At 37.0% G+C, this 13,569-nt stretch overlaps 1 protein-coding gene across 1 annotated transcript in view; it reads left to right on the top strand.

The window, feature by feature from the left end:
- LOC126369512 (large neutral amino acids transporter small subunit 2) overlaps positions 1–13,569 on the top strand; it is a 28,686-nt gene that overhangs the window by 5,944 nt on the left and 9,173 nt on the right. The window contains exons 2-4 of the mRNA XM_050013979.1: positions 1,633–1,931; positions 9,256–9,381; positions 13,249–13,390. Of these exons, the coding sequence (XP_049869936.1) occupies positions 1,633–1,931; positions 9,256–9,381; positions 13,249–13,390 (567 nt within the window). The remainder of the gene's footprint in view (positions 1–1,632; positions 1,932–9,255; positions 9,382–13,248; positions 13,391–13,569) is intronic.

The following is a 13,569-nucleotide window of genomic DNA, read 5'->3' as shown; positions in this document are numbered from 1 at the left end:
TATTTATTGCACAAAGAAATAAGTAAAGGACATGTATTAACGAATGAAATAAGCACAATAGGCGGCTTTATTGTTAAACAGCAATTTCAGCCAGGCCTTAGTCATCATCCCCCATCTCAACTTGGGTAGGTTAACTGTGTGCAATTTAAACTATACTAAATGCCAGGCTTAAAAGAATAAAGTTGAGATGCAGAAGCTATTATTTGTTATCTGTTATTACGTACTTACAAACAAACTTTCTTTTAATGTATTTTATCTTGATTACTTTAATCTTTAACCTAATTTCATAACAGCTTCCGTTTAATCTTATCAACTGCTTGTTATGTATTTTTTACAATATGAACGCGTACTACTCATGTCCTAGATCAATTTTGAAACTATTGTCAGCTTTTCCGTATTTTTTATCAATCCTGGACCTTTTAGCTTTAAAGCGTGATGTACCTTTTCGATACTTTTTTCATTGTAATAGTAGGTATATACAAGTATTTAATGCCATCTGCGGCAAATCTACAATAAGTCACGTTTTTTTTAAAGAAAGTTAAACATTCATACAGTTAAGCATACTACAATCCATCCATACTAATGGTGGGTATTCATTGTAATAAATATCGAATCGTAAATCTTTTGAGAATTTCGCCCTATCATGGTGGGTAATCAACAAGTCTAAAGTTCACCGGTAACCAGTTTCATATTTGGAATATTCTCGTTTTGTGTTATGCAAGTCCTTAGTCTTAATATTTTCCTTATTGGTTTCTGGAGCAGTTTTTATTTCTTAACTTTAATTTCAGGTCACCGGCGAATATGTTGGGTATAAGATAGTTGGTCCTCTTAGGAACTGTTTTTCACACGCTTACATCTACATAAAAGACATTAATACAAGTTCATAATCCATATCGTGATAGGCAGGCAGTATTATAAGTAGATAGACGATAACTTGCACATCATTACGGAGCTCTCTTCAGGGGATGGACTCTACTATTTTGTTTTTATAGTACCTACTTAGCTTATGCGTATCTGGTACTATTGTTCATTCTATATCCGAGTCAGAATTTTTCGATATTTTACCTTTGGACAACAGCCTCCGTGGTCTAGTGGTCAGAGCGTTAGGCTCACGATCTAGAGGTCCGGGTTCGATTCCCGATGGGGACATTGTCGAAATCACTTTGTGAGACTGTCCTTTGTTTGGTAAGGACTTTTCAGGCTTGAATCACCTGATTGTCCGAAAAAGTAAGATGATTCCGTGCTTCGGAGGGCACGTTAAGCCGTTGGTCCCGGCTATTAGCCGTAAAAACACCTCCACCAACCCGCAGTGGAGCAGCGTGCTGGAGTATGCTCCATACCCCCTCCGGTTGATTGAGGGGAGGCCTGTGCCCAGCAGTGGGACGTATATAGGCAGTTTATGTATATACCTTTGGACATAGAATAACTTTGGAATACCAAATCAAGAGTAGGTACTTTAATCCGGTGATAATGCATGTAGTCATTGATGAGAGTGGAGAAAGCGAGGTTGGTGAGTCTGGACCGTAGTAAGTGGAATTCCGTTGTCTCTGCCTATCCCAACGATAAATAGATGTGATCTTATGCATGTATATTTTTCTAAGACGAAAAGTAACAGCGTCCGTTTCTTCACAGATCTGTCGCGGCATCTCTAATAATATGGCTGGTGTGTGGTCTGCTCTCGACCCTGGGCGCGTTATGCTACGCGGAGCTGGGTACCTCCATCACCAGGTCTGGCGGTGACTATGCGTATATCTACACGGCCTTTGGACCTCTACCAGCGTTTCTTCGCCTTTGGATCGCACTGCTTATCATCAGACCCACCACACAGGCGATAGTGGCCTTAACCTTCGGCCACTACGTCGTCAAGCCGTTCTTCCCAGAATGCAATCCTCCTCAGAACGCTGTCCGGTTGCTGGCTGCTGTTTGTTTGTGTGAGTATTTGCAATTTAATCATAATATTTCTGTTTTATTTTCAAAAAGTAAAACTTAAGAATGTTCCATCGTGATTATTGTCATCTCTAGCACATTGAGTTGTATTTCGTCAAATGAGACTAATCCTGGCTACTATACAGTTCATGATGATATGTCAAAGTAACTAGTATTTGTAGTTAGGCACGTGTAGCTCTACCTATGCCTAATCCAATAACGATCGTAAGCATAGATAGTGGGCATATTAATGCGTTAAGTGAGAAGAAAGTAGCACTATTCATTAGTGGCAGTAAGTATATATTCGTTGGGAGCAACATATTGGACAGGTGAACGAATTAGTACGAGCTTGGTGGCGTACACAGCCCGCTTTTCTCTATAATAGAACAGTTAAAGTAAGAGTTTCACTGTCCGTCACTTTCTAATCGTGAAGCTGATTGCGAACGAAAACACGTTTAGAAATCTGTATGCTTAAATTAAATAGGGAACTACCTATGTGTATATTAAACAGGTTGGGTACTTTATCAGAAGAGAGGTACGAGTTCGCCTCTTGGTATTAGAACGTCCGTGGCCTTTCAACCTTCGGAAATCTTACTTGCAAATATAAGGTAATTTTTGCTTTGAGAGCTAGTTGTCCTACGTCGATTTTCCGATATGGAGTCTCTCTGTTAAAATACAAACGAGTGGCTTGTCCTCGCTTCTATCAACGGTGCGTTTGCTACGCTAAATATACGATGTAGGTACTTACTTAAGCATCGCAAATATTTAAAAGTAAATACATAAATCCGTCATAATTATGTGTCAACCCTACAATGACATGAGTGTTACCAACATCACGTAGTCTTATTCCTTCAATTCCGGGATGACTTTTTTAAGCAAACAGAATGAGTTTTCCTTCTCTGTTTCAATAATTTCATTTCTAACTAAGTATGTACTTACCTAGTATTGTTCAATAAAACTGTTGATTTGAAAATTGAGAAAGGCTCTTGCACATTAATACAATAACAAATTATCTAAGTACTTACTCTTAACTAGTTTTATTTACGAGTGACATTGACATTTTTGCATTGACTTTGTAGGTATTGTAAAAGTATTGACCATGAGGCCAATACTAAGAAACGATCTATTAGGTGGTCAGCGATCGGTCCAGTACTTTTGAGAATTGAAAGCAATTTGAAGTAGTTTGACGTTAATTGTAGGGACACAAGTTTCTTGGTCAGGGACGAAAAGAAAAGATTGTTTACTAAGTAAGTTAATTATCTGGAATATGTCATTGAAAGGTCAAGTTTAACATGACCAACATGTTATAAGGCCATTTAGTAATAACCATTTAGTAATGTAAGTATTACATTTATCTTAAGACACAACACAAGTTTGTTTTCTAAGAACATGTGCTTTTATAAGACTTACGGGCGTGGCTTGTGTACATCTGCTAGTGATTATGTATCTCTGATGACACTGACCCCTGGCACTTACAAAGTAATAAGTATATTTAAATATTTGGGGGAAAAACGTATTTGCGATTAAGCACAGAAAAACAAAAGTCAATACCACCGTTCGGGGTTCACACACAAGCGAGAGTGAAAAGTTATTTATTATTTGTTTTTTAAATGAATAAAGTATTTTTGGTGTGTTTCCATTGGGTAGTTTTTATAACATTTGCCTAAAGGCCAGATGTTATTCAGTGTGTAGGAACCCTAACATCGGTACGGGAGCGCGCAGGGATACCACATTCGCCTCATCAATAACGCAGTCGTTATCAATTGGAAACTTAATAAACTTGTTTACGACCAGGAACGTTTCATGTTCGTAACAATGTTGTTATGACGGCAATCATCGCTTCCCATGTTGTGAAAGTCGCACGACATAGATCTTAAATTCTTCACTTCATTGACTATTTCATAGCGACATGGTTTTTAGAGCAGATTCGTAATTTGCTAGGTTTGCTTTTCAAACTGAGGGCGTCGGTTAGAACCCTGGTACCGGACTTGTCAATGAGTTATTATATGATTCACTAACACAGTTAGCTCGACTATTACGGCGATACGGTTTACCACCTATCACGTTGGGTCAAACAAAAAGCTCGATTAGGTGTGGGTACTTACTTCATCTTGCGATGGATGTACTTCTGACTACCTCATTGGGATGTACTCGTGAGCACATGTACCTATGCGTTATTGTTGAAAACTAATTATGGCGTTGACAGCGAGTCCCCGAACGTTTCGATTCCCGCTACGGTGAATCTTTTTATACTGAGTGGCTTGACGAATAAACGAATAACGGATTATAGACACCAAAGTATACGTAACTGTCACTACTGTTTAGAGGTGAAGGACAGGAGTCCTAGTACGGCTTTGAACTACTCTGGGCGCCATCCCACACGCGTCAGAGAGAGTATGGCGGGACCGAAGGTAAGAGGGAAACCATTGCTCTATTTTTCCCTACAAGAGCATGGCTCTTAAATTAATGATGATGAAGTTATATATAGTAAAATCGAATCCTGGCTCGGGTTGTAAAACTCATGTTTGGATCATAAATAATGGATATCACGTGGTTTCCTGGATTTGTGTCCGGTTAATGGCAGTAGGCTCGCCGTCTAGTCACAAGGTTGGGGTGTACTAGACATCTTTGCTTACCCCTTTGGTAATACAGGCGTAATGGTGATACAGGCGTTATATTATGTAGTATTTTTATGCATCCATTTATTGAGGAAAATCATATTTATTACTCCTGTTATTGTTATTGTTAGCTGTTATTGTTAGTAGGAATTCCTTGAACTTGTCAACTGTCAAGATAAGCTGTTATTTAAATAGGTGTTAAAGGTAGGTAGGTAAAGTATATATAATTTTAAAAAGTAATATATATAATAATTGTATTTAAGTAAGTAGTTCATTTATTTTTTTAATGTTTCTTTAAAATGGTTTGAACTATGTAACTATAGATAAGTTACCTAATTACTAAGAATTTTTTATTTTTTATATTGACGTGTAATATTTTTACCAATAAATGATGATTATGATTATGATTATGATTATCAAATATTTTATTTTATTGTATGAACTATGGAGTATTAAAAGCTGAGATTTAAACGTTTGTATTCTATGACTTTTACAAAAAGAAAAGGAAACGAAATAGGTACTTAGACAAAACAATAGTGCAGATGATAGAGATCTCATTGCATAAGACGACCGGGACCGTATCAGTTACCATGGAGTTACTAATATACTTACTACACGTAGCATAATTCATTATTCTATGTCACTACGTAAAACTGTTACGCTACTAATAAGCATTATTGAAGAAGAAAGAGGAAGAAAGAAGTGAAGCGTCTCGAAGGTTACATGAATACATACCGCATTCCCCTCGATTATAAGTTGCAAGGTTTCCAAATAAAATCAACTTAAAACCTATTTACCACCCTTATCACCCTCGAAGGTTCAATATGTGTTGAACAAACTATAAATACCAGTAGTATTGTTTACTACTTCGACGCCCACGTTCAGTAAACTACGTTGCTGCTTGCATTCAAGGTTGGGCACATTTTCTAGACTAGACTTATTGAAGCTGTCTGCACACGTATTATATGATCTGTGCTGCACACATTGGCGAAACCGCGAGCATACGTAGAGTTTGTATGAAAACGACGTCTGCGCGGCGGGCGCGGCGGATGGCGGCGAGACGGCGCAAGACATTTCTTTAGCGTACTTACTTAATAAAGAAGTGTTCATGGGGTGTATATTATATATTTATTTAAGTAAGTACTTAAATGAATAGTTGACAAAGTATAAAAAATATTACATGATATGACTTTAAAAAGTAGGAAGTTTTCATGGGGTGATTATATAATTATTTAAGTAAGGAAGTAAATGAATAGTTACATAACATAAAACATAAATAGCGTATATACGTCCCACTGCGGGTTGGTGGAGGTATTTTTACGGCTAATACCCGGGACCCACGGCTTAACGTGCCCTCCGAAGCACGGAATCAACTTACTTTTTCAGACAATCCGATGATTCTGTAAAGTCCTTACCAAACAAAGGACAGTCTCATAAAGTGATTTCGACAATGTCCCCATCGGGAATCGAACCCGGACCTCCAGATCGTGAGCCTAATGCTCTAACCACTAGACCACGAAGGCTGTTAATGAATAGTTAATAAAGTATACAAAAATATATTACATGAAATTACTTACATTAAAAAATATTTCTTTTAATACTTATACTTAACTATTTTTTGACACAATATGGACGACCATAGTTTTGTTGTTTCCTTTTTGTTACATAAAAATAATTCTCACATATTTCGGCCTCAGTGGCCCAGTGGTTAAGCGTTGGACTCACGATCCAGAGGTCCCGGGTTCGAATCCCGGTGGGGTCATATCACAAAAATCACTTTGTGATCCCTAGTTTGGTTAGGACATTATTATGTAAAACGTGTAAACAATTGGTTATGATATATGTGAATTTAAATCTAATTTATAATTAAGTATGTAAATGTATTTTTAGAAAATGTATTAAAGGGAGACATGTGCTAAGTAGTGGAACGATAATTATGTTTTTTACGTCTTGGCATTAAACAGATTAAACACACATACAAGAAGCAAGCTACATACATAAATAAAGACACCATTAAGAATAGTACCTTAATTAGAATAGGTATAATACAGATTTTATGTTTATTGAATATGTTATCTGAGACAAACTTGTTCTGATAAACAGTTAGTATCCATGCATGCATTTTAATATTGAATTCTTGCATAATATTTTATTTACATTTGCATAAATTAGAATCTATTTATTTGATCTGGCAGCACCTGTAGCGTTTATTTAGTGGAAATGGAAAAAATACTAATACATTTCTATATTCAATTTCTCTAACTCTATTTACATTTTTACGTTTTCGTTAAAATATTCATTAAAATATTTTTCAATAAAATATTCGGACTACGCGGTGGGTATAATAAACTTTTCGCGGACTTTTGTGTAGAGCATAACCATAGCTGATGAGCGGTGACAGTATCATTACACTCATCTGCCTACCCTTTCGGGGATACAGGCGTGATGCTGTGATATGCTTGTTGTGTAGGAGTAGGTAAATATTAATATATAGATCATTGTCATTTTACTTCTGGAAGTATTCTACAATAATGAACGGCCAAAACTTGCCCGTATTTGTACCTATCTTCACAATATACATTTATAATATTAGTTTTTAACCAATTGCGAACGAAGAGTCATGTTCTTAAATGCGGAATTCATGAAACGTGTTAAATCCAGGGCTGTTATTCCAGTCTGTGACATATACCCAAGGCAATATTCAGAGTTTATGTGTTAGTCTTTATTGTAACTACACGGGTCGTTAAGCAATATCTCTTCGGGTAGGTAGTAAGTAGGTACATACCTACATGACTTTGTTTCGCGCATCGCACGCAAAGTTAAGAAGCAAAATGTTAAATAATAATTAATTACTTATTACAAACATTCTGGGCTTTCTATATTAAAAACCATAAAACTTTATCTTTATTAAAATTCATAAATAGACTAGTGTGAATATAATAAATAATTAATATTAGGATGTCGGTCACTTTACCTACAAATAATATTTGTACATACCACGATTATTTTTATATTGTTTGACTTGTCCACTTGTGGAAAAGGAGTATATATCAAGTAGATGTCTTCTTTGTTCTTTATTATTAATCAAAAAAGTTTGCATCTAAAAATGCTGTCCATTTTGGCGAAAAAAAATGCAAAAGATGCCATTAAATATTTTCTTTTTGTTTTTCTTCTTTTTGCTGAAATGGCGATTTGAAAAGTTTTTGAATGAGGTGTGGCCAGTCTTCTATTGGCAACACCATATTCAATCTTTTTTGTCAGTGTTCGATTTAGTTTAAATAAATAAATTATTGAATGACAATAATTTGCTGGATTATGTATGTACTTATGGGAAATCTACTGTAATACTTATACTTATTGATATTTTCGTCCCAGACAATACCGAAGAACAATCACCTACTTACTTAAATGTCTATTTTTTTTAATCTTGTAGAAAATTGCTATTTGATATGAAGATTTCTCTCTTGATTTTACATTTCTCTCGCGTTAATTCTTATCCATTAGAAAGTACTTACTAAGCAATAACGGCGCGGCGGTTGATAAAACAGCAGGTTATTACATTTTAAATACATGTGCGTTACGTTATGTGTTACATTCTATAGTATTAAGTCCAAGGAAAGTGTGGGAAATATTGCGAGATTTCTTATAAAATACCGGATAAATCTAGATTTATACCGTATTTTCCGTTGAGAGATATCCGCCTTCCGATTGCTCCGCGTCTCAAAGGCCGAAGGATGCTTCCACTTAGCCTAATTACTGGCGACAGGGGAAGATACTCTCTCAGCCTATGTTACTTTAGTATGGATATAGCTTTTATATACTTTAGAATAGCTATATCTATCATTAGTTCTATTGATAAAGAGTGAGAGCTATTCTTTGTCTAATAGATATAATTAGTTTGAAACTGTCTTAGTTGTATTGATATAAGTACGGTTATTAGTGAGCTTGAACACTAAATCGGTATGCGGAAATGAGTGGGACGTTTAATTATTTATAAGTACTTAAAACAAAATAAATATGTATCAGGTACTACCCGTTCTAATTACTTATGTAGGTATGTTTAGTCATAGTGGAAACACAAATATGATGTTTATACCCCACCATGTGCTATAGAATCTCTAAAATATAATTGTAATTAACATGTAAACAATAGTTTTACTAGAAATATGGGACTTACAGGAAAATAACAATATACGTAGGTAAGTAATGATTTATCAGAACTGGTAAAAGCGAGAATTTGATGGTTCATATTACATGAATGAGGAGACTCCCATCTTTCACTCAAAGACAAAATGTTGAAACTCATTCCCGTAATCTCTTTCTAATGACGTGGGAAGAGCCGCAAGTAATCATAAGACAACTTGAATTGAGTATTAAGTTTAACATCAATGGATAAAATAATAATATTGTATGTAAATATAGTTATATAATATTGTTTTACCCATTAGGCAGGTGATATGCCCATTTCCCACAATGGGTCATCGTGTTGTAAATTGGAGACAAATTTTCTGTCAGCTATATCGCGTCCCATGTTACTTATTCGCTCTCAAACCAAGCAATGAATGAACGAACGCTGTACGATAAATCAATTACATTGGTTCATATCGCGTCGCGCGCTCCATGCAGAACGGCCAAACGTGGCAGAACTAAGCACTCATAACTTTCTTGGACTCAATGATAAATGTAATGTGAATATGTATTTGTTGGTCAGGTGTGCTGACGGCAATCAACTGCATCAGCGTGCGGTGGACGATGCGCATCCAGGACGTGTTCACGTCATCAAAACTGCTGGCGCTGATTGTCATCATCATTTCCGGGATCTACTACATCTTAATTGGTGAGTACATTAGGTAGCTACCTACTTACACATGTTCAAGTATCTTTCTGTCTGTTACTTTTTTACGTTTAAGCTGCTGGAGGGATTTGGATGTGATACCTGAATATTATTATAAGGTTAGTGATTATTTAGAAGATATGAATGTATGGTATTAACTGTCTGGGAACTGAATTTGGCAGCCAACTTACTAAATTGTATAACAATATTTCATGTTTAAAAGTGTAACTATGTTACTTACTGGTAAATTGGAGAAACCCACGGATGAGGGACGGGTTTAGGGTATATTTCAGAGGCGATGTTAGAGTACTTTATCGGGTCCAGGATTTTGTGTACTTACCACTATAATTGAAGTAAATACATAGAGCCGAAGTCGCCTACAGAAAACTAGTAAGTACGTAAACATAATCTAAACTGTGCTATACTATTTATAAATGACTCCAGTAAACTAAGTATTGGAATGTTTACCGATCTCGATAGAGATTACAAGCGTGAGGTTTAATATTAGATGGAATTGGAAGACAATTAGCAAGGTTTGAAAGCCGGGTTCTAGGTGCTAGACCATCGTTTACAAAATCCATCGCGATAGATATGACGTGATTCTCTCCACATGCTTTACATTACAAACATGATATGGACGTTAACAAGGGAGGACTTATGCTTGTGTGATGTGGTTCAGTTACGTTTGTTTGTTACGTTCCCGGCGAAAAGGCGCAAATTTATGTAAAAAGAACTTTATTCCCTAAAACCTTTAGGCAGATAAGACCAACAAAGAACAATTTGAAATAGAAAAGCAGCCAGTGTCTTTACTATTAAATAGTTTTTACAACGGAAACCCACTTTGGGAACATTCGCGAATAGCACATCACTGATCGACAGCGTATTTTTCACATAAAGTGTTTGAAAATCACTAAAAATAAGACACACTTGTTTTGATAAAAACGATTATATTTTAAAATAGAAGCAATCCGCATCACTAATAACCGCCATATTTGTTCACTAGAAGGATCAGCCTCATAAAGATATACCTTAAATTTGTGTATTCGTATAGTGTGTACGTTCGAAATATCGAGAAAGATTGTAGTTCCAGGGTTACCGGGTCGGAAATCAAGACTGATAAGACATACGCTGGAGGTCCACTCGTAAGGACCCGTGGGCTAATTATAGCCACACTGATAACAAACTACAAGACATTTCTTTGTTTTTATATTATATTTCGTCTGTTTATTCTTCTCCTATCGTGTGGGTTGTGAGGTGGAGTACCAACCTCATCTTTTTTTTTGACGTGACTTATTGTAGATTTGCCGCAGATGGCATTAACTACTTGGCCGGACAAACGGGGAGCGCTGAGGGCTCTCACAAGACAACAGGCCTGAGGGTGCCCAGTTGGGCGCGAACCTCGGCTCAGGGCGCCGTCTGAGAGGAAAAATATTTGAAAGAATTAATTGACCCTACTGGGTCGATAGCGATAAGCGCTGATTGAGGGAAATCGTCGACCACGCCGGCGGGGTCGGTATCGGGGTCACCAACCTAATCAGTCTGTTTATTGAATGACCAATATTATACCTAAGTAAGGATTTCTGCAACATTTATTTGATGTATCTGCGTTTGAACAAACTTATTTCATTATAATTAACAATTTGGATTAATATGGAGCACGTTAACCTATAACGACCTTCGTGATCCAGCGCACCCCACAGTGTTAGTGTTGTCGTAACGAAAACTTTGAGGGATGATTGAGACCGTGATTCTGAGCTGATATCAAGTGGAATTTTCCGTCGTATTCATTATTCGTTGAGGAGCTCGGTGGCGCAGCGGTAAACGCGCTTGGTCTGCGATTGTTGAAGTTAAGCAACTTTAGCAAAGGCCGGTCATAGGATGGGTGACAGAAAAAAAAAGTGTTCATCTCGAACTCCTCCGTGCTTCGGAAGGCACGTTAAACCGTTGGTCCCGGCTGCATTAGCAGTCGTTAATAACCACCAATCCGCACTGGGCCCGCGTGGTGGTTTAAGGCCCGATCTCCCTATCCATCCATAGGGAAGGCCCGTGCCCCAGCAGTGGGGACGTGAATGGATTCGTTAATCCCCCTCAGTATTTGTTACGATGCCACTAACACGTTGTATACACTCACGCCTATCTCCCTAGATAATCCATTATGACCCAAAAGACACTTAGTCGACTCAACAACTACTGTTAACAATATAGAGAACTTATGGTTCTATACTTAGATCGACTTGTAACCTCTTCTGTAATTAATCATCGCCTTTGAGTTAGACAAAACTATCTCGAAATAGATTTGTCAGTTTCTAGTCACCAGAACTTTATCTTCCTAGACTATATAGAGACTGGTCTAGTATAGGGTTGCCATTGGTATCATAGTCCTGTTATTCGTTTAGACCTACATCTTAGTCAGTTCAGTGAGGCACTCCACCATGGGAGTAAGGTAATAAAATTTACTGTTCATTACCATTTTGTTATATAGTTCTTATAGTAACGAAACGGGCTAGCTCCATATTTTGCCTAACGTGTAGAATTTGTGCACTTAGGGTTTGTATAGTTAAGGGGTGTAGAGTTAGAAGCTTATTGGCTCTACATGAGATCTGATAACTTTCTGACATTGCGATTGATATGATGTCGTCTTGGCAACATTTTACATTATTTTTTGTTGATGAGATATAGTATAGTATGGAGCATACTCCACCACGCTGCTCCAATGCGGGTTGATAGAGAAAATGCTCCAAAAATGAAATGCTCCCCTCCGGTTGATTGAGGGGAGGCCTGTGCCCAGCAGTGGGACGTATATAGGCTGTTTAGTGTTTATGTATGTATGTATGTATGTATGAGATGATCTTGTCAATATTTTTTTAATTTGAATACGGCAGCCCTAGTGGAGTTCTAGTAACCTAAAAAAGGACTGATAGTTGCACTTATATTCTGTTACTAAGTCTTCAAGACAATAACAGTAGACGCATATAAGTATGCTAAATATCTATGTATCTATTTGTAGCTTTGATATCGGTAGAGTTTACTGGAAAATTACTTAGTTTGACCTTATTATTCGGCATATATTGTATAATGAGTATAAACACTGTACTTAAACAGTTCATTAAGTAGAGTCAATGTCCGTTTTGATACCTGTGTATATGTTATGTGTATGTTTATTTTTAATAAAAAACTTCCAAATTTTCTTTGAATATGGAACATTAATACAATTTCGAATGTCGAAGAGTACGGAATGGGACAGGGCTCTAGTTCTTAATCCATCTCACATCCTGTCAGAGTGGGCAGAATCACAACCCACCAAAATCGGACCTGTAGCCGCACATCCTAAGATAGATATCCTATATTAGGACTATGTATGTGTGTCTGTCTGTTGGTTAGTCCGTCTTTCACGGTAAAACGGAGCGACGAACTGACGTGATTTTTAAAGTGAAGATAATTGAAGGGATGGAGAGTGACATAGGTAATATTTTGTCTCTTTCTAACCCCCTACTTCCCTTAAATGGGGGATGGAATTTTGTATGGAGCATTTTCAAGGTAGATGGCTAAAAATTGGTATGCGGACTATTTGTGAGTAACAAAAAAGTCTGGCATCAGTTTTTTGGACTTCTGCCCCCAACCCCTTCAAAGAGGGGATGAAACTTTATATGGGACTTTTCGCAGTTTTAAAGGTAGGAAGCAAAATTTTGGTAACTTAGGAAAGGGGAACCGTGTTATCCTGAATTTAACGCGAGCGAAACCGCAGGCAAAAGCTAGTTAGTATATGTATCGATGATATGCTGAACGTACTTTTATTTCATCGCAGCAAATAAGTTTATGAATATGTCTTATATCATAATAGGGCTGACCTTTAGTTTTCTTGATGATCAGGTCACACTGAGAACTTCATGAACCCATTCGAGGGCAAATACTCGGCGGGCAACGTGGCGCTGGCCTTCTACTCGGGGCTTTTCGCCTTCGGAGGCTGGAATTACCTCAACTTCGTCACTGAAGAGCTGCAGGACCCTTACAAGTAAGTATCCATTCTTTTCATTCCAATTTTTATATGCAGCTCTTATATTACTAGGGATGTAAAGAGAGGGGTAAATATCTTTATTTTAATTTTTAAAACTTTTGATATTCAAGATCATCTTTACAGTGATAATTTCGGGATCCATTAGCAAAATAAATAGTAGGGCATCAGAAGTCCCA

The sequence above is a fragment of the Pectinophora gossypiella genome, chromosome 1 (genome assembly GCF_024362695.1).
Source record: "Pectinophora gossypiella chromosome 1, ilPecGoss1.1, whole genome shotgun sequence".
Classification (NCBI taxonomy): domain Eukaryota; kingdom Metazoa; phylum Arthropoda; class Insecta; order Lepidoptera; family Gelechiidae; genus Pectinophora; species Pectinophora gossypiella.
The sequence above is the reverse complement of the archived record's forward strand: the minus strand, read 5'-3'. Positions and strand labels throughout refer to the sequence as shown.